At 47.3% G+C, this 20,591-nt stretch overlaps 1 protein-coding gene across 3 annotated transcripts; it reads right to left on the bottom strand.

Annotated features, from left to right (window-relative positions):
• Nucleotides 1–1,790: 1,790 nt before the first annotated feature.
• Nucleotides 1,791–19,188, bottom strand: LOC144167605 (membrane metallo-endopeptidase-like 1). 3 transcript variants are annotated; one of them, XM_077696814.1, is made up of 6 exons: nt 18,814–19,188; nt 16,291–16,698; nt 14,929–15,340; nt 7,105–7,406; nt 4,455–5,198; nt 1,791–2,275 (listed from the first exon to the last, which is right to left on the bottom strand). In XM_077696814.1, the coding sequence occupies exons 1-6, from the start codon at nt 19,113–19,115 to the stop codon at nt 2,053–2,055; spliced, it is 2,391 nt and encodes a 796-aa protein (XP_077552940.1). In that variant the 5' UTR covers nt 19,116–19,188; the 3' UTR covers nt 1,791–2,052. The 3 variants fall into 3 exon arrangements, with proteins under 3 accessions (XP_077552940.1, XP_077552941.1, XP_077552942.1); XM_077696815.1 differs by having other exon boundaries at nt 7,105–7,331; XM_077696816.1 differs by having other exon boundaries at nt 7,105–7,310.
• Nucleotides 19,189–20,591: the final 1,403 nt, after the last annotated feature.

Genomic DNA, 20,591 nt, shown 5'->3' with positions numbered 1-20,591 from the left:
GCAAATAGGAGGAGTATGTTTAAAGAAAATAGCTCCATCTCGTGTTTGGTCGGAACTCTCCCTGAACAAAATATATGACATTGGACTTTTCAAAGGGCTTCATAACCATGGGAAGTTTTATTTCAGCAGGTATCATGGATAACTACCGCCCGCAGTTTCAATGAAACTAACATGAAGCCGCTGCTCCTAATTCCCGCCGCGCCACACATGTGCCCTGGAACGGACAGCCCCATGTTCGTCTGATCAGATAAACCTGCAGACTTTCCCAGTTTAATTAAGACGGTTAATTAATAATTAAGCTAAAGGGCAAATAAGTAAGACATGTTTTGTTCCTTCCAATCGTTTTGACTGCACAAGTATTTTAAAATTGCAATTCGAAGCCCATTTGTCCTTGATTTGGTAAAACTTTCTCCATTGGCATCTCACCAGCTTCGTTGTCCAACAATGTGAGTAGAGTAGAGTGAATTTTTTTTTTTTTTACTCTCAGGTTTTCTCGTGTATAGGGGGCGCATTTTTCCACTGCGACTAGTGAAACTACGCCGATTCTGTACCGGTGCACATGTTCGTGTACGACCGCTACTTCTTTTGAAACTTCCTTCTCGTGTCGAATATTTCTATTCTGCCAGTTTTCGCAACTATAAAATACAGCAGAACAAAAATATGCGGTCAGCTGCTACGTGACAAAATTTGCAACACTCAGAAACAGTTGCTGAAAACACAGGGCGAGATCCGTGGGCTTCACACTCTGCAGAGGAGTTAATACGTGATTCGGCGGATCCAGAAATGTGTTTGAGGGCTCCGATCGAAACGTAGGTAGTATATAAAGGTGTGTACGAGCAGAAGTGTAGTGTTCAGTGTTGTAGGCGTGGTTTCAGCACGTAACCAAAATGTGTTTTGATGAAATCTCGTCTCTTAATTATGACGAATTCCCGAAAGGTCATGAACAAAGTCGCTGACAAAAACAAAGGTTAACGGTACGTAGATAGACATCGCGGCTTACGCCCCGAAGTTGCTTTCCCCGAGACAAAATAACGTGCAAATACTGACCAAAACTGCGGAAGCTATTCGCCAAAAGAAATGTCCGCTATGACGCCCCTGAACAGGAAAAACGCATTTATGCTTTCCCAAAATCCCAGGGCCACAGCCAGCGCCAATGCATCCGGGAACACTTCTTGGATGGGCAAGAACTATTCGAAACACGCACACCCATTCGATACATATTTCGGCATGTCTCGCGCTAATGACGCGTGGCGGACGCCTAGTTCCATAGCGGCAACGCCAGGGTGGTGGCGATTCCAGGCTCACTGGAGTGGCTCTGACTGCTCCCCAGGGTGTCGTGAACGGCGAGAGTGCACCCTGCATCTAGGACGAGCAGCAAGCCCACTCCGAATAATGACCGGCGACGCCAGGACGTCACAGACGCGTACGCGGAAACTTCGGAGGCAGCAGAAAGGGATTGCGCAGTGTTTCTTACTGGCGTCATCGGAAACACGTACCGGTGGATCGATTGTGTAAAGGAAAGTTTGACATCCACCTAAACGTAGCCATACGGCTACACAGGAAAGCTATGTAGCCATACGGCTACACAGGAAAGAAACTTCGCAGTTGAAGAAAAATTCGTCCTGGTCCAGGATTCGAACCCGGGACCACTGCTTAACCGGAGCAGTCGCTCTTCCAACTGAGCTAACCAGGAGGCTAGTCGTTAGCAGCGCGAAAACGAATTGGTCAAGAACTCGAAGTGAAGGACAGGTGTTAATTGACCAGATTTTGGGGAAATCCCCAAGGTGGAGTAAGTTTCTGTACAGACAAGAAATATAGGCAAGCATCACAGTCAGACAAAAAAAGCAACAGCGTAGGCATAAAGCCTAAGTGACGGCCATTTAAGTATATTATACCCGTAAAGTTAGCCCCTTCCTCCCCACTTCCTCGCAAAACTAATTACGTCAATGCCTGACGCTAGCAATCCGCAGGCCGAGCGCCGCAGATATACATACGCAAAGTTCATATTGTACTGTAATGAACTGCCAAATTACCAACTATATTGTCCAGGGTTCAGAGGAAATCGCAGCGCTCCGAAGGGTTCATCGGTGACCCTTGCGGACAGTGGAAGGCCACGGAGAACGGCTTAAAATTCTTCATGGCAATGGTGCAGGCTTCCGACACGCCCTCTCGGCGGTCGCTGCTGACTTGACAAGAGGCGTGACAAACGGTCATGAGGAACAGCTGCTCGGGCGTGTACGTCTCCAAGCCGTCGAGCGGCACGTCTTCTTCGTCCCTGCGGTGTCGTCCCACCCCGACAGAAAAGCCCCGTTATAGTGAGTGCGATTTCTGATAGGAGAACTCGTTCGCGACACCCTCACCCACCCCCTTGAAAAGAAGTCCGAAATGATAGCCTAACACTTAAACGGCAGGGTTTTTTTTTTTTTAATTGCTATATGTGCGAGGCAACAAAAGTTCCGATGGCATTACGATGAAGAAAAAAAGGCGAGGGAATAAAATTGGGTATTTCGCTATTTTTCCTTTCGGAGATAAACTTCCTTGTCGTCTTTTACTCTCGAAAACCAACCCTGTCGAACATAAAATCAAGCCTGCTTTTTCTGCGGTGTCAGCGCGCAAGCTCTAAAGCGTAAAGTTTCTCTAAAGCTCTGAAATATAAACTCTTCACATGATGGACGAAAGGAGTGACGGTTATTTATAGATGATGGTAAAAAACGAATCTTTATTTTGTTTTTTTGTAAGCGCGGGGTTACGGAAAAAACCGTTGTCTCTTCTCTAGCGCACCTACTGCAAAGCAAACAGCATCATGCGCGGTCACTAAAAATAATCGATAAACGGACAACTGAGTGCATTAGAAATACACTTATATTCGTTGTTTGACGGTGCCGTTCATTTCACGGGAAATAAATGCATGGCTGGGGACATCTACGGGCTTCGTCTACACATGTTCTTAGACTAGCAGCGAATGCCGGTAGACGGGAGGGAAAGCGTGCGTGAAGTACAAAGCACTAGAGCGACATACCTGTTCTATTTGGCACGGCTCTTAAAAGGACCTGCAACCCATTTTTCGACTCTTCGAAACCTTAAATGCTTTCTGATCGTGCTCAACCAACACATCCAGTACTTAGATTCTGGAGTCGCAAACTACCTCAGCCAAAAATTACTGCTCTATACCCATCAGATAACTTAGAAACTTGCCCGCAAGATTTTGCCTTTCCCAGTCGTGACGTTCTTCGAACGCTGGAATTGCGTCGTTACAGCGGTGTATCGGCTGTTGGCCGGCTTTCCTTCAGTTGTAACAATGTACGCATTCGATACCCACTTTTGAAAAGGCATGAAACGCAAAGCAGAAACGAAAGGCGTATCTTTTGCCTCGAGCAAATCATGCAGTGCCGCTAGCTTTGGCGGGGCTTCCAGACGCGAAGGAAAGAGCGAAAGCGTTTATCGGAAGTGTTGCAGAGTCTCTTTAAAGGGACCCTGCAACACTTTCTTCAACTTTTTTTTTTAATTTTAAATGCTACCAGAACGTAGTCCCCAGTACTTAGATTAGCGGGGTCGCAAAGTACCTCACCCAAAAATTAGTACTCTGTGTGCATCAGAAAACTTGAAAACTCGCTCAAAAGATTTTTTCCCTCTTTCACGCCCTTGGCGCTCTTCGATGGCTCGAATTACGTCGCTGAGGCCATGTAGCGGTTGTTGGCCGCTTTCCCTGAAGTTGCATCAATGCACCCATTCGATATCAACTTTAAAAATAAAGCCGCAAAAACAAAGCAGAAACGGAAGACGTATCTGCTGAGACGCGCAAATCACGCAGTGCCGCTCCATGCTGGCGATAACTATAGATTTCGCAGTGCTTCCAGACGCGAAGGAAAGAGTGAAAGCGTTTATTGAAAGTGTTGCAGGGTTCATTTAAAAGAACTAGCCGGGGATACCCCTTGCCTGATGTCGTCAACATACGTTTTGCCTCTTTCCAATAATAATGGGAAGGATCTGTTATATTTTTTAGGCATAACCACCACAATACCGAGACGTTACTGAGCTTCGGCGGCCGTGTCGGTATCGGTAGCCCTAACGTGGCAGATTCACCGGGGTAACGGTGCAACTGGGCCCACGAGGGCCATGCAGCGAAGCAAAGCTTACACTGTAAACGATGCCGGCGATTGCAGCTTCAACTGCATTCTCAGCCAATGATTTCCGATTCAAAATCTGCCACTTTTGATACTTTATAAACGTGGTAAAACAAGTTGCCCGCGCCTATAGTATGGTCCCTTGCTCTGCTAACTGCTTCCATTCGAAACAGTGAGACACGGGGGAAAAAATAAGCAACGTCCATGGAGCTGAACCCGAGAATTGCTCTGCATTAACAAAGGATTTCGTGTTTTTTATAGCGCATTCTTTCCTCGTTGCTTTCTTTTATTATTATTACGACATTTTCCCATCCTGCCTGGTGCACGTACCTTCGATTGCGTTGGTACGCTTCGTAGGTCGTCTCGAGGGCCGGGAGATCCGGAAACACGCCTTCTTCGAGGCACGCCGGAGACGACGACAGCGACGTCGACGTCCCGTCGCTATTGATGCCCCACGAGGTAACGCCAGCCGTCCATGTCAATGGCTGATCGTGCCTTGGGCTGCTCTCGCCGTTGTCAATGTTGCCGGCGTTTCTGATGTTCCGGAAGTTTATGTTATCTACAACTTCACTACTATGGGCGACGCTGTTGTTGGTGGAGCCACTGCATTCGCCTGTGCCGCAGGTGTATTTGGTGGTGGTGCTTCTTTCCACGTAAGGTGCTCCCACATCGAGCACGGCGGTAGCGATGGTCTCAGCGCCATGGTTGGGTGTTGCGCCACCAGACGTGGCGTTGTTTGGACGCTTGCGAATGGCGGCTGCAGAGTGGACGAGCCGGAAGAGCTCCTTGGCGTAGATGAAGCCGAGGCCCCCGTACAGCATGGCGCTGGTTGCGCCGTCGGCTTCGAACGGCACCGAGAAGAGTGCGCTCCACAGCGATATCACGCGGCGGATGGGGTCGTGCGAGGCCAGCCTGACGAAGTCAGCGCGGAACACCCGGCTCGCGCGTTCGCGCACAGCTGATCCCAACGAACGGTGCAAGCTCAGTCGGCTAGAGTTCCAGCGCTCCATGAATCCCTTGTGTGGCGGGGGATCATCTTCGCCGTACAGATCTTTCAAATCGCCGGCGTACAAGCTGCGCGGATCAAGAGGCGGTAAGGAGAACTAAGTTCGTGCACCGAAAAAAAAGAAGTAACACGCAAGCTCGCCTGCGATGCATGCATTAAACGTATAAAACCTGCGTCAGGACACAAGAGCTTGAATTCGCGTATTACTTCCTTGATTGTAACGGGTGGCAAGTAACGGGAGGCATAACGAATTGTAACGGGTGGCATATTTTATTTTGCCTTTAGCGATGCCACCCAAGAGAATTCGTATTGATTTGTCCTGAAACAGACAGCCGCAGATATACCTGCGTATACTAGGGCAAACATTTTAGTCGTCTGACACCATGACAATCACCCTTGTAGTGGCAGTTGTGACCCTTTAAATTGACTGCTTTTGGACGAAAAAAGTACAGGTATCGTGACAAAAATTTTGACCTTTTTTTATAATCCGCTGCACCTTCCTTTTGCATGTTGTTATCTGATACTATGGAAGAGAATTCCCACTTGAGTGGTGAATTGCTGTGTCTTCACGTACGATTGACAAGGAATTGAAAATGACCAGCCCACATTACAAGGTGTAAACAGGTTATGGCTGAAATGTTAGCTCTCCCGTGGATGTTTTTTTACAGGTCACTGATAAGCTATGCCGGAGCTCTTTGATGCCTTTTTTTCAATATTGATCAGCCGTATTAACTTGATATATTAGTACATACGCCTTTGAACTGCATTATATATTCCGACTGTATGCACAGTCCCTTGATCGAGTGCTCGACGTAACTTGGGCATCCAGCCACATTTTAAGCAGTTTTTGCTCTACTGATACGTTGCTGCATTATAAAGATTACTCCGACTATTCCACTCATTGCAGGCAGGTACCGCATCTACTGCACTGACTACCGGTATACTGAATCATTCAAGCGGCAGCCCTGCCTACCGAATCCTCCTGCCAGCTTACGTCGTTGCTTGGATAGGTACACAGAGACGCGTAGAGACACTCGGCCGCTTTCGACAGAGGATGGTCAGGGAGTGCGGTTGGTCCACCAACCATACCTCCCCACCTAAATGTCCTCAAATTAGCCGCGATGCACAATCCAACCGCTGCAAGGCGTATGACGGCTAATATACTTGTATCGTGTGGAATAATACACTCGCACGTTGGGTACAAGAACGTCGTATGTTCACCAGCGGCATGGTTAAAACATTACGGTCAGGCGTTACGCTTCTTATTTATAGCTAGACCTTCCCCACGGAATCGTACATCCCGGGTGGTGATCGTAAGCTGCTGTGCCGACATACACACCAATATGCGATGCAGCAATGGGTGCAGGCATGCTGAATTCTGCCTTGCACTGGCCGTTCGCTCCACAGAAAGATCGCCGCTGCACACATTCCTTCGATTTCGGATCGCAGAAGCCGCCCTTCCTAAAGCCTCAAAGAATAACCGGGCGTGTGAGCAGATTACAATGACCCCGCTGCAGCAGAGTGCGATTCCGTCGAGCGACTCAGCCGTGCCCCTCTCCCCTTCCGTATTGAGGGGGTGCATTGTTGTTCTGATAGCTCCAGGACAATCGCCAACTGCGGCCCGATAGCGGCTGTGTTTCCCACAAACCTAACGAGGATTGTTGAGGTGTTTTGATGACGTCCGTGAGTGACCTGAATTGAGAGAACTCCTCAAATTCTGCACGGCCTATCCTGGGAAAACCAAAGAATCAAAAAGCTTAAAAGACGTAAAAATTAGTACCCCTATTTTGTTTCTCGGCTCATATAGCTACAGAAATACGTTACTACGTCGGTTCCTGCTTGGGTACCACCGGTCCTACCCCGGGACTACAAATACCGGCTACTCTACTCTAAACAGCGGGTATAAACGAAAGGCGCCGTCCAGAACCCATCATGCACCGTTTGTATCTCGTACGTTTTTCTGTGTAAGCGTACCTTTCAGGCCAAAAGACAGTCTCCGTCGTTGGAACGACCTCTGCGAAGACACTCTTGGCGACGTCGTCAAGCCACGGAGAAGAGGCGGCCTTTCGTAGCGCGACGTTTCGCAAACCTTCGCAAAGGCCCGTCACCGTGGTCCTCGACAGTGCAGTGAGCCTTTCGCGGTCGACCACGGCGAGCAGCACGTTGTAGACGGACTCGACCTGCAAGGCGCACATGATGGCCTGCGCCACGGGGCCGAAACCTTTCATGGCACCCAAAACACGGAACAGGCGCGGATCCGCCAAGGGACCCAGAACCTGCACAGATGCAGACGTACGACAGATGGAGACTCCCGCGGTTTGCGGGAAGCTTCCTCCTTAACTATACATGCAATACGGAGAGAATAGTTAAGATGTGTGGTTCGTGTTGGTCACAGCCCTGTGCACTAACTTAAAGGAGCCATGAAGAAAAAAACACAAGTTCGGTTCATTCAAAAGATTGCCTCGCTAGAATCATACTGACACCACTTTTAACATAAACTTCGTTCAAATGAGCTATATAATCAGGAAAAAGGGGAATGGCCATGCGACGCACTAGCTCATTTCCCGCAAGAGAACCTATGGTGTCATACCAGCCAGCTCTGCGAATGGCGGGGGCCGGCAAAAGCACTTATAGGCTTGCCGAACGAGCTACAGAACCTATGGTGTCATACCAGCCAGCTCTGCGAATGGCGGGGGCCGGCAAAAGCACTTATAGGCTTGCCGAACGAGCTATTTGCGCTTAAATTTAAGGCACATTCTTTTTAAAGCAGTAAGAATGGGCAGACAAACAATGGAAGTTACGAAGGCACACGTAAACATAGAAGTAACGATGCGTACTGCTGTTTGTACTGCGCGCTCTATGCTTGGTTTAGCTGCACAGGACTGCGAGGGTTTGGGTTTGTCTCAGACGACACTGGCCGATTGACGCAAGCAACGGCGTCTTACGTGACCATGTTTGTCGAGCAATCACTATGTTTAACGAAACGATCATTTTCTCTCTGAACAAAAACAAGCCAGGTTTAAATACGTTCAAAAACAAACCAAAGGCAGTAGACGGCTTGCAACGGTATGGTGACGCCATCTAGGTTCACTAACGGCAAACAAGGCTTCCCAATCGGCTGCAGAGCGGTCGGTTCCTGTGATGTCATTGCAGACCACGAAAACGCCTGATTTAGCGGGAAAATCAAAATTTTAATTTGAATTGATTTATTTCTCAGTGAATAATGCATCGTTTGCATCCGGACAAGCGCTGGGGCACTATAAAACACGAAATCTTTCGAATAAAATAAACTTGTATTTTGTCTTGCATTTACAGAATTTACAGCGACGTATACCACCCTATTAGCTCGCGAGCCAGGAATCTCGTAAATCCCGTTTTTTGCTCGGTCGTTAAGTCGCCTGCTGGAGCATTTACTAATGTTCAACATTCATTGGCTAGTGAACTGTGACAGAGGAGGGGACCTGAACAAATTCTCATCCGCGCTTTTCGTAGTACGGGGGTTCTGGGGCTGAAGACGAAGTATACACCACCAAAACCTTTCCCAACTGCTACCACTTGTGATACGGTTAAGACGTGCCAGTGTTGCTTAATATCGTGGTGACATTTAACAGGATTCTATAGACTGAATAAACTAAGAGGTTATAGAACCTCTCTCTGCTTTTTCTCGATGACGAACGATGTCTTGTTTGGTGGGAAATAAGTGATTCAAGCTGGTGTTCCTCTCTCCCGTATCCCTTCTATGTTTTGTAATGTTGTAGGGTACATCAAAAAGTCCTCAGAACAATCCGAGGCCCTATTTTCAGTTTTAGTCCATAGTTGCCGCCTTCTTTAGTTCCTGTTCTCATTAGGTTTTCACCTTCGCCGCATAGCTTAGAACATAATCAGAAAGGGGTAGTTCTTTGACACCTTCTGGGTATGGTATCGCCCAGGAAAAGTTTCTCATAAAACTTTTCCTTCTATTGGCGGAGCTCGATGACCCCAGCGAAGAGTTCGAAGGAGTTTCGGCCTCCTGGGAGCAGATGTAGAAAATGCATGTGTAATCGCTAAACGCAGTTGGTTAACGAGTTCCAAGCCGACTGTGCTAACAATCCTTGATTTTGCCATAGGCTGTTGCATATATGTGCGCTAGGGGAAAGTAGGTACGCTAGGCGCTCGCGTTCAGCCCCATGCGAGCACGTTTGGTTGCGCTTGTACGTACGCAAGGCAAAAGATTTCAGCGATATGCAAACTGAAACAAAGCCTACTGCATGGGCGGAGGCACCTTATTAAAAGCGCATGACCAGCGAAAGTTTATAAAGACATTTATTTTACACATACATATCCCTGTTGCCTTAGTGTTTCCGAAAAAACGCTTAGGCCAGCTCCACCCATCCCGGGATTCACCATTCAAGTTTCATGATGTCACAAAATGTAGTGCACGAAAGTATGGGGCGATGATACCTGTTTTCCCCCTTATTGCATTTTATGCATTTATGATTGTCTGCAGCTACTGCGAGAAGTGTATACAGGGTGTCCTAGCTATCATGCACTAAGATTTTTTTAAAAAGAGTAATGGCGTAACTAGAAGAAAACCTAGTGCATAATGTTCGAAGTGCTGTGGAGAAGCGGGCAGCATTTTTTTTCGCTAATGAGGCTTTACTAATTAATTGTAATTAATTATCTCGAGAAGTACTGTCCTAATCACTAAACTGTCAATAAGGCACTTGTAGGTACCCACGAGGGGCATCTAACTGCGGTATTTTGAGCGACTAACTAATTGCGTAGACATTTATTCTGAATGATAAAAAAAACCCGCGAAATATGAAAAATACCACGTGACGGCGCCTCCGCGCGCATTTTAAAGCAACGCCCTCAAACAGGCTGCCTCTGTGTTAGCCAGAATAAAATTAACAAAAGAAAGAAAGAAGAAATCACTGCCGAGTTTGTGCCTTATCTGCACACGCGCCCCGCGAATCTTGCTGTTGCTGCTCCTTCCATGCATGCCATTATCAAGCTGGTGCGTTGTCTCTTGGGGCGGGTGACAGGCGAAGCAGTTTCTTTCAATCAGCCTATTTGGGGACGCTGCTTTGCAGTGCACGCGGAAGCACCGTCACGTGGTATTTCACATATTTCGAGGGTTTTCTTTATCAGTCAGAATAAATGAGTACGCGATTAGTTCGTCGTTGAAAATACCGCAGTTAGATGCCCCTCGTGAGTACCTGCAAGTGCCTCATTGAAACTTCAGTGATTGACAGTAATTCTCGAGTTAGATAATTAATTACACTTAATTACTTGATTTTAATTAACGAAAAAAAATACTGCCCGCTTCTCCACAGTGCTGTAAACATTATGCACTAGGTTTTCTTCGAGTAACGCCATTGCTTTTTTTTTAAATCTTGGTGCATGATAGCTGGGACACCCTGTATACGTATTCACGACACTATATCCTACCGATATCAGCTAACTTGCTCCTACACTTTATTGTCCCGTTAAGAGCGAACAGAAGTGAATGAACACCCTCCGTGGTGGCTCAGTAGTAGTGCTCCTGAGTCCAAGGTCGCGGGTTCGATTTCCGGCCGCGGCGGCCGCTTTTCTAATGGAGGCGAAAAGCGAAAACGCCCGTGTGTTCGAGATGTAGGCGTAAGTCTCAGCGGAAAAAGATTGGCACAAGTGATTCATGACTGGAGCCGAAAAATCTCGACACGCGGCGCAATCATTGCCCAGCGCGCCGATAGCGAGAGTGGCAAGCACATTCCATTTTCCAAGAAGGGGTGGCTGGCAGAAAGCAGCCCATCCTGCTGTCGGCCCATTCGAAAGCCCACATCTTCCATAAGCGCTTATGCATTCCTTATCGGCAGACATGCCTATGCACATGATTCTTTTTTTTTTTTTTTCAGAGCTGCAAGCTACCTTATCTTAAGGCAGTTGCCCGGCAAATATTTTCTGGACGATGCACTGTCAAAAGCTGTGGGTGGCAGTGCTTACGTCACAGGACAGCAAGAGTTTAAAACCAGGTGTGGTTCGAATAATTTTTTTCAGAACGACACACGACATAGGATGCCGCGAATCGACGAGGCGACAAGGGTCGAAATCTTGACCCTTCTTCAAGCAGGTCGGACGAGGAGAAGCATTGCTGCGGAGGTCGGGTGCTCACTTGGAAGCGTTACACGCATTGTTCGGGCCTTTTTGGAAGAGGGTAGAATTGAAGACGCGGCTGGAGGTAGACGCCCAAGGCAGACGACTGAAGAAGAGGACAGGCTGATTGCGTCCGCAGCCTATGACAACCCTTTTACTACAGCCCGGGAGATTCAACAGAAACTTGGCCTACACCTATCTCTTACTACCATCAGAGAGCGTCTTCGCTCGTTCGGGCTCCGCAGTAGAATATCCTGCCAGAGGCCACTTTTAACGCGACAAAACAAGGCGCATAGGTTGGAATTTGCCACTAGGCATCTTTTGTGGACAACTCAGGAATGGATGAACGTTGTGTTCACGGATGAATCCACCTTCAGCAGCAAGTGGGACCAACAGCGGCGCGTGTGGCGCCCGTATTGTGCCCGGTAAGTCATTCAGTTTCCTGTGTTTACGTGCATAGAAGAGACATTTTGACTTTATACTTGTATTTGTTTTAGTCAATGTGTTAAGAAGAAATTACGCAATGTTTACGGCAGCTGTGACAGCGGTAATTTTATTTTTTCTAGTTTTTGTATTCCTAGAAGCATCTGAGAGCTCTAATTAACTAGTTAACGTTTCATTTGAACGCTACCATGAGAATTTCCGGAAAGATTTAGGCTGCTGGGTAACAAACAAAATACAAAATGTCTATTATTTTTTGTTACAGGTACAAACCAGAGTACACGCAACATGTCGCCGCTAGCGGTCGCCGGTCCGTTAATGTGTGGGGTGTCATAACATACCAAGGGCTTGGACCGCTCATCCGGATAAATGGAGCACTCACTGTAGCAGCGTATGCGGACATCCTCGAACAATTTCTTATTCCCTTCATTCTGGGTGGCCCATTTCCAGACGGCTGCTTTATTTTTCAACATGACCGGAGCCCCATTCACACCAGCAGGTATAATTACTGCAACCTATATGCCCCTCGCACAGAAGGATTAGACAAATATTTGCTGAAAATTGGTTTATAAATGTGGTGATATGGTGTGAATGTATTTAAATGCACAACTAAAAATCTTATTTGTTTGTAATACTCAAAGTGGAGATTCCCGGTGCATTTTTGTGTTTACGAATTATTGATAGCTGTATTTTGTACATAGGATGTATTATAAAGTACATTTCTGGCTAATTATTCAAAGTAGCTGTTATTAGTTGCTTTTTGTTTGCTTATAAAACTGCACGTTCCAAAGAGATTTTGTTTTTCCAAACCATATTTACAATATTTGAAAAAAACTAATCGCGAGGCCTCCAAGATTTCACTTAACATTATTTCCCTTCAAGATTTTATTGTGACCAAGGCTTCCGTGTGGAAGCCGAAACGTTAATTCCTTTTAAACTCGACAGAACTCGTGGTCGGCGTCCTGGTCTTTCTTCTTCTTCAAAATGCATCCCGACCAGACGGGCTTCCGTCATACCCTTGACTTAAGGCCTCAACATAATAGCGCTGAATTCCATTTAATGCAAGCTAATATATTGTGTTTTGTTCTTATCCTTCGGATACTTGAATAGCTTTTTAAACTTGATGGACTGAAAATATGTCTAATTTTTTTAAAAGGCTAGTGAAGCAGAAGATCGAACAACTCTGCATTCAGGAGCTCCCATGGCCTCCAAAAGGAGCGGACCTGAATATCATTGAAAACGTGTGGGGCCTGATGAAGCAGCGACTGTCAAGGCTGCACCTACATGGAGTGTCAACAGATCTGCTTTGGGAGGCGGTGAACAATGAATGGATGCGACTTCGAGGCCTCCTGGATTATGCAAGCACCCTCTACGCCTCGCTGCCTGCGCGCACGCGCAACGTTGTGGAAGCTGGCGGAGCGTTCGCGCTTCATTAATACTCTTGCGTAGACGAGCTGATTTTAAATAATCAAAAGTCAATCAATTATTTTAATTTAAATTGAAAGTTGTCTATCGTTCTACAACTTTTTGTTCTGGAAGTTCGGTAATGAATTTCGCAATTATGTCAGAGGGAATAATGATGTAACGCTGTGCTGCGTTCATTTTTTGCGGGAAAATAAACTCGCCTGTTCAAAGCGCTCGTTCTTGTGGCTTGTATTTTTACTCGTGCCGACAGCTTTTTACACTGTCGTCCAGCAAACTGGGAGCTTGGGTGAAAACTGCGATAAAGAAAACACCGCTGCTCCCAACGCCAGCTACAAAAAAAAGAAGAAACGAAGGAACGTTCGCAGCAAAGTTGCCGCATGATTCTGCGGATAAGCGGCGTGCTAGCTATCATTTCAAATGCAAGCTGTTTGTGGGAGTGCTTAGCGCCGACCACCCCTTCTTAAGAAAATGGAATGTGCCTGGCACTGTCGCTGTAGGAGCGCTAAATGACAATAGCGCCGCCTGCCACGATCATTCCGCTCTAGTCATGAATCACGTGTGTCAATCTTTTTCGTTGAGACTGTACATTAAAGATCCCCAGGTGGTCAGATTTAATCCGTAGCCACCCATCAAGGCGCGCCTCGTCGCCTGTGTAGCGTCGGCGAGTTAAAACGCATAAGCCAGAAGTGCATGAACGAAAATAACAGCGTCCTTTCAATTACAAATCTCCGCCAGTTTGAGTTTTATGAAAATAAAAACCCCAGAGTAGTAAAAACTTCATTGAAGAAGATGGTAAAAATGCCGAACGGAAAAAAAAAAAAGATAACGAAAAAATCGCCTTTGACGCCAAACATAGCAACAACAAAATATACAACTGCATTCAGATCGGCGTAAGGCACTTAACTCATCGCGCTCGGTTGGTTAAAGTAATATGCTGGTTGCTAAGACGCAGTACAGAACTGCCAAATACATTTTTACAAACCACTAAAACAATATAAAAACTGATCAAGAAAACACCAGCGATAATTCTGGAACAGTGAATAACCGAAATCGTGTATCCACAAAACTGTTATCGTTTCTGGAACTGCCCAAGGATTATCAGAATATTTATCGATAGTAATGCGAATGTTCCTTGCTTAAGTGTTCCTATATGGAGCCTCGCTTCATCAGAGGTCCCTTGGAATTATTCTTTCTTATAAAAATTAACGCCAGGTACCTTTACTATACATAATTACCGATAGTACTTCACCGACAATTTTGCGACAGTCAGCAACCGATAATACCACGCTAACAGCTTGAAAACCGTCGTCATCCATTCCATTAAACCAAGATTTCCACTTTAGCGTAGTACGGATAACCAACCCGATAGTCAAGTATTGATATCAATACCAATAGTTCTCTCACTGCTCGTAATCGTGACGTTTTTCACAATATTTCACTCCCTAATAAATGAAGGTGAAATATATGTTGTTGTTTTCTCCTATCGAAAGTAGCGCTACCTTTATCGATAGTGTTTCATCACCAACAGAAGAGATGGGAACGAGAAGGCCAATTGGAGTATTTAAAGCTTGCAAGCAATAGATCAGGAAAGAACATTCTTACAAGAACACCAAGGGGGTTGTGTTCCTTTTTTTTCTTTTTGGAACCCTCCAGTCTGTGGAGAAATATAATTCTTAGTGAGTAAATTATTATTAATAATTAAAGTATTTAGTGTGAGTAAGTTATATATGACCTTTTCTATGAGCCAGTTTCAAAGGAGTCTAAGCATCATCTCGACCGAGAGGCAATCGATGGAAGTTAGTCGCTAAAGAGACCCACCTGGGCGACCCACCAGGCGATGTGGGCTTGGATGTCCTCGGGTGGGTGGGCGTGAAAGAGCGAGTCTATGGCTTCCAGGACGCCGACGTCACTGACGAAGACCCGGTCCTCGAGCTCGATGGGCAGCTTGACAACATCGAACGCAGAGCGAAAAGCCCCCAGCCAGTCTTCTTGCCCCAGCTGATCCGAGAACTGGCCCAGGTCTCTCACGTCCCCCAGCCAGGGTTTCGCCGAAGAACGCGCAGACGCTACGGCCGCCTCACTCAGGTTTCCCAGGATGCTCGAATGCACGTTGTCCATGCGCCTTACGAAAGCACCCGGCGGCGAAATGAGCTTAAGAACCCTCTCGGACAGGAGCAGGGAATAGTAATCGCCTTGGTGATCTTGGATCTCTTGAGTATAGCGATGCACACTGCGTAGGAATGAAGTTGTGGGCTTTATCCGATACATAAAATGAGAATCGGGGTGGATTACAGAATGTGCGTGTGTGGCTATAGCTGCAAGAAGCCTCCGAGTTGGCTCTTCTGACAGTGTTAGGTGTTGGGCTGAACGTATACGTACGGACAAATTTTCTCTGGGAAGAGGCATGCCTCATATCGCATTCTGTGATAGCAACCCGCCTTAAGCAACGTATGGCACCGCCAGCAACGTATCCACGCTAGGGATAACAAACACGTAGCAAGAGCCCCCTCGCGACAAGTACTTTGGAGAAGATTTCCTCTAAGGCGAATTCGAAAGCTCGTGGAACACGTGCGAGAGATTCTATTTTTGGTGCGACGTCACAAAAGCACAGCCTTCGACACGCTACGCGACGCGCTACGTGAATAAGTTCCCGACAGTTGAGGATGAAATAAAGAAAAACACAAGAACTACAAAAAAGACACTGTGTATAATAAAAATTTATTGGTATATTTGGCCAATTTACACATTCCCCTCCCCACATCGACCACGCCTGTAGTTTCTCTGAAGGCCTCGATGATGCATTAGCACTGCTACCGATCGCAATTTCTCCGTCATCTTGTGCTGGAACAGTGAACATATGGGTGTTGTAACCGCCTTTCTTAGCTATCACGATACCTTGGCGGTATTTCTCGGCATTACACCGAATAACACCTCAGCATGTAATGGCAAAGGCCAGGCGATTACTAGCAAATGGTTCGCATCGTTTAGATGGCCCTCGAAAGAGTTCCTGTGTGATTTTTTTGGTCGGTCTCCAGAGCATAACCAGCATGCTAGAATAAACATGACTGACTTTAAAATGCTGCGACAAATCCTTCAACCTAAGGAAGCCCCCCCGCGTTAAAATACTGAAGATAGGTTGATTCAGTACAATAAGAACAGCAAAGCGCCAAGGCGTATTACCGTTCATATAGGTAGGCCAGTCTAGACGGCATCACATAGATGATGCGTCCCTGGCGGCCTCCAAGTTCTGACGTCACGAGCTCCAGGTCGAACCACAACGGAAGCCGCCAGTGGACGGCCATCCGCGCAAGCACGCGCAAGGCGGACGAAAAATTCGCGTGGCCTCTCCTCCCACCGTCGTGGCCGGAGAGCCTGAGGCCCTCGGAGTCCATGAACGCGCGTACCACGTCTGTTTCTGAAAGTGCGGCCTCGTCTTGGCGCGAGACGCAGGCGGACATCATGGCGGCCGCCCTCTGCGCTATGGGCACTGTGCGGACCACCTGCGCCTGCTCCCAGTCGTCGTGGTGTGCCACGCGCTTTAGCCACGAGATCATCGCCTGCTCCGGCACTGACCGCGAGTAGGGGTACCTGCGTCAAGGGATTTCAATCATGCGTGCGGTGTCACATCGCCGCGACGCGGTGGCAAGACTTCCTTCCCCGAAACGGGGAGGGGGTCCGAAGGCCGAAAACAATTCCATGTGCAACTTTCGTTGCATCACGACTTACAACTCACAGCTAACAACTGCAGAGTTCTTGGGCATTCAGGAGAGTTGTATCTTTGCTTTTTGGTTTCCCTGCAGCGCTTACCGAAGCGCTCTTCTCGTGTACCTTGCCCGCCCAGGTCTTTTACGCAGTAATTACCATTTTTACCATAATTCTACCATAATTTTTACGCAGTAATAAATTGGATCGCGGATTACTTGAGTGACCGGGAACAATATGTTTCCATAAATGATCAAAAATCAGCATCTCTTCATGTTAAATCTGGTGTTCCCCAAGGAAGTGTCTGTGTACCCCCAAGGAAGAAGGATGTGTCTTGGGTCCAATACTGTTCTTTGTCTACATCAATGACATCGTCAATGTTATTGATTCTAGTGTGCAGATTAGACTGTTTGCTGACGACTGTGTTCTATTCAGGGAAATTAACTGTCCTGGTGATCAAACCGAACTTGAAAATAACCTTGCAAATATTTCAAAATGGTGTATATAGTATGTGGAAAATGATGCTAAATACTGACAAATGTGTCTATATGCAGCTTACCCGTAAGGAACGTCCATTAAAGCATGCATACAAATTAGAAAGTGATTTTTTAAAAGAGATAACAAGCTACAAATACTTAGGACTAACGATTACCCCTCTTCTGATGGAGGCGAAAAGCAAAAACGCCCGTGTGTACGAGATTTCGGCGCACGATAAAGATCCCCAGGTGGTCAAAATTAATCCGGAGCCCTCCACTACGGCGCGCCTCATCGCCTGCGTTGCGTCGGCGCGTTAAACCCCGCAATCGATCAACGATTACCCCTCTCTTGGAACTTGCACATTGAAAACATGTTCAGCCGCTCTTCGTAAACTTGGTTTCTTAAGGCATAAACTGCGAAATTCTCCTTCAAAAGTAAAACTGATGTGGTATTTATCATATATAAGGCCTAAACTAGAATACGCCCGTGTCGTATGGGACCCGAACACGAAAGTTCATATTAATAAACTTGAACGAATACAAAAAAAGGCAATTCGATTTATCTACTCCAAATACTAACGAACCGATTCCCCAACCGAGCTAATGTTTGATAACGGCATCCACAGGCTTGAATCACGCAGGCGTGATTTGCGACTTGATTTTCTTTTTTTGTTGCTGAACCGCAAACTGTCGGTAGACCCATCCCCGTACTTATCTTTTCTTCCAACCAGGCCAACTCGGCACTTCCATTCTAACTTACTAACCCCGTTTTTTGCCAGAACTGATAGGTTTATGTATTCGTTTTTCCCTCGGCCCGTGTCTGACTGGAACACGTTAAGTAAACCGTATTCTGCACACATTCCTTAGAGTAATCGCATTTCTTGTTGCCCTTGAGTTGTTATGTTTCTTGTACCTGTATATCTACCAAATGCCCGTCCTGCTTTGACCTACTGTGGTCTGCAGTATGTATGAAATAAAAATAAATAAATAATTATGTGGTTAAACAACAAAATTTACAGAGTTATTATTTTCGGGCGAGGGGCGGGAGAGAAGCCAGTCGTAGCAAACATAAAAAGAATTGGCAAAGTTCACCATTCGCCTTGGAATCCAAGTGATGCGTAAAATGTGCGGGAAGATATAAATGTTAACGGACGCTAAAGGCAACTATGGTTCCTTTTAGTCGTTGCCACGAGTTGCTAAAGGCAATACGTGGCAACGACGACAGCTTGGGTGTCATCCCCGGACGCCTGGCTGCAGCGCAGTCCGAGCTGCCTGCTGCATGCTTGGCCGTGAGCATGAGGAGCGCGGTGTGTATCCCTCCGGTAGATTAGATTGCCTACCAGAATATGGATACAACGTCGGGCACCACCCTGCCATTGTAAAGTGGCGAGTGCCAGGCTTGCAAATGTTGGCACGGAGGAGCTCGAATAAAGGCAGTTTAGCTTACTATCGGCCCTGCTAATTAAGGGTCTGCTACTTTTGTTCCACCCATTTTACGATCGTCAACGCTAAAAGAGTGACGTACCGGCCATGCATGTTGAACCATCCAGCGCACACGAAGCGTCCGAAGTCATCGCATGGCTTCAGGCCCCGTTCCGCGGCGTATCGCACGCTCAACTGAAAGGCGTGGTCTCGGCACGCGTTCGACTCGCACAGCCGTACGCTGATCACGGTCCTAGCCGGCAACCCGAAGATATGCATGGTCAGGACCACCGTGGCTACCAAGGCGCCCAAGACCAGGCAGAGCACGGCCGCAACGGTGCCGGAGCGCTTGCAGCCCTTGCTGAACGAGCGGGACTGCTGACGCGAGGAATCCGTGGGCAGCATGTCGCGGGCCTGCAAGAAAGGCAAAGCGACGCACTTGCAGGGCACTGAAGCGGCAGACGCACGTGCATCCGAGTGACTGAGCTACGACCGCGAACATCAACTCTGGGCCGTCCAGCAGGTCCTGAGGGCGCTCGAAAGGCACGAGACTCGCGAGCCGTCAACGGCGAGCGGATGCTCGGACCGAGTAACGGCTAACCCCTATAGGACGACGCCGGGCCCGCGTCACGGCGCACAAAAACGCCGATCTGCAGGCACAAATAAAGTTTACTCCAATCCAACCAAAGAGGTTTACGATGCGGCAAAATATTTAGCTGGTTTGACACGTTCGGGAGACGCCGATCCTGGTATGGTGGCTTGCTACCGTAATCGTGGGTCATCCGGCAGCCATGCAAACCCGGTTCCCAAGGTGGATACGCAATCGAAGACGTGTCCTTTTTCTCCTCATGTGTTTCGCCCTTGAGCTTTCGGAACGCCGCAAGGCGCCCCGAAAAGAAGGACAGTGCCATGTTGCGGTGAACGGATTGCCCATGGCAAATGAGCTAATCGAAGTTGGCCGCGCAACGGCTTGCTCCGCTGCAAATGTCGTTGCAAAACGGCAATCTCCTACCGTGCCTGCCGCGTAACACTTTTTCTCTCTTCCCGTCGAACACATTGCAGTCTTCCCTGCCTCTGGCTCGTCCCACGATGAATCCGATGGAGCATTGCTGAACTCAATTTCGCCGCGTTAGCGCTGCTCGCGCGTCATCTATTCAGGTCTTTTTTTATGTGTTCTGCTTTGTTCTTTTGTTTTGTAGTCTTTGCTTATATCTCGCATTCTTTCACCATCATTTTTAACAAGATTTTTTTTTATTTGCTGTAGTTGGAACTCATCCAAAGTAAAAATTTTATTAAAGGAACGCTAGCACTCTCGGTTATGTACTTACTTCTTACTTCAAATATGGCTGACGTTTTCTTTCCACTGCTTACACTGTTCACGTATACGATACATGGCAGCAGCTTTAGTAGTTGGGAACGGTCTTGCCTTCTCATATAGCTTCTGTCTGTCTGTCTGTCTGTCTGTCTGTCTGTCTGTCTGTCTGTCTGTCTGTCTGTCTGTCTGTCTGTCTGTCTGTCTGTCTGTCTGTCTGTCTGTCTGTCTGTCTGTCTGTCTGTCTGTCTGTCTGTCTGTCTGTCTGTCTGTCTGTCTGTCTGTCTGTCTGTCTGTCTGTCTGTCTGTCTGTCTGTCTGTCTGTCTGTCTGTCTGTCTGTCTGTCTGTCTGTCTGTCTGTCTGTCTGTCTGTCTGTCTGTCTGTCTGTCTGTCTGTCTGTCTGTCTGTCTGTCTGTCTGTCTGTCTGTCTGTCTGTCTGTCTGTCTGTCTGTCTGTCTGTCTGTCTGTCTGTCTGTCTGTCTGTCTGTCTGTCTGTCTGTCTGTCTGTCTGTCTGTCTGTCTGTCTGTCTGTCTGTCTGTCTGTCTGTCTGTCTGTCTGTCTGTCTGT

The sequence above is a fragment of the Haemaphysalis longicornis genome, unplaced genomic scaffold (genome assembly GCF_048455015.1).
Source record: "Haemaphysalis longicornis isolate Haplotype H1 unplaced genomic scaffold, Haemaphysalis longicornis Haplotype H1 scaffold_2, whole genome shotgun sequence".
NCBI classification, from domain to species: domain Eukaryota; kingdom Metazoa; phylum Arthropoda; class Arachnida; order Ixodida; family Ixodidae; genus Haemaphysalis; species Haemaphysalis longicornis.
The sequence above is the reverse complement of the archived record's forward strand: the minus strand, read 5'-3'. Positions and strand labels throughout refer to the sequence as shown.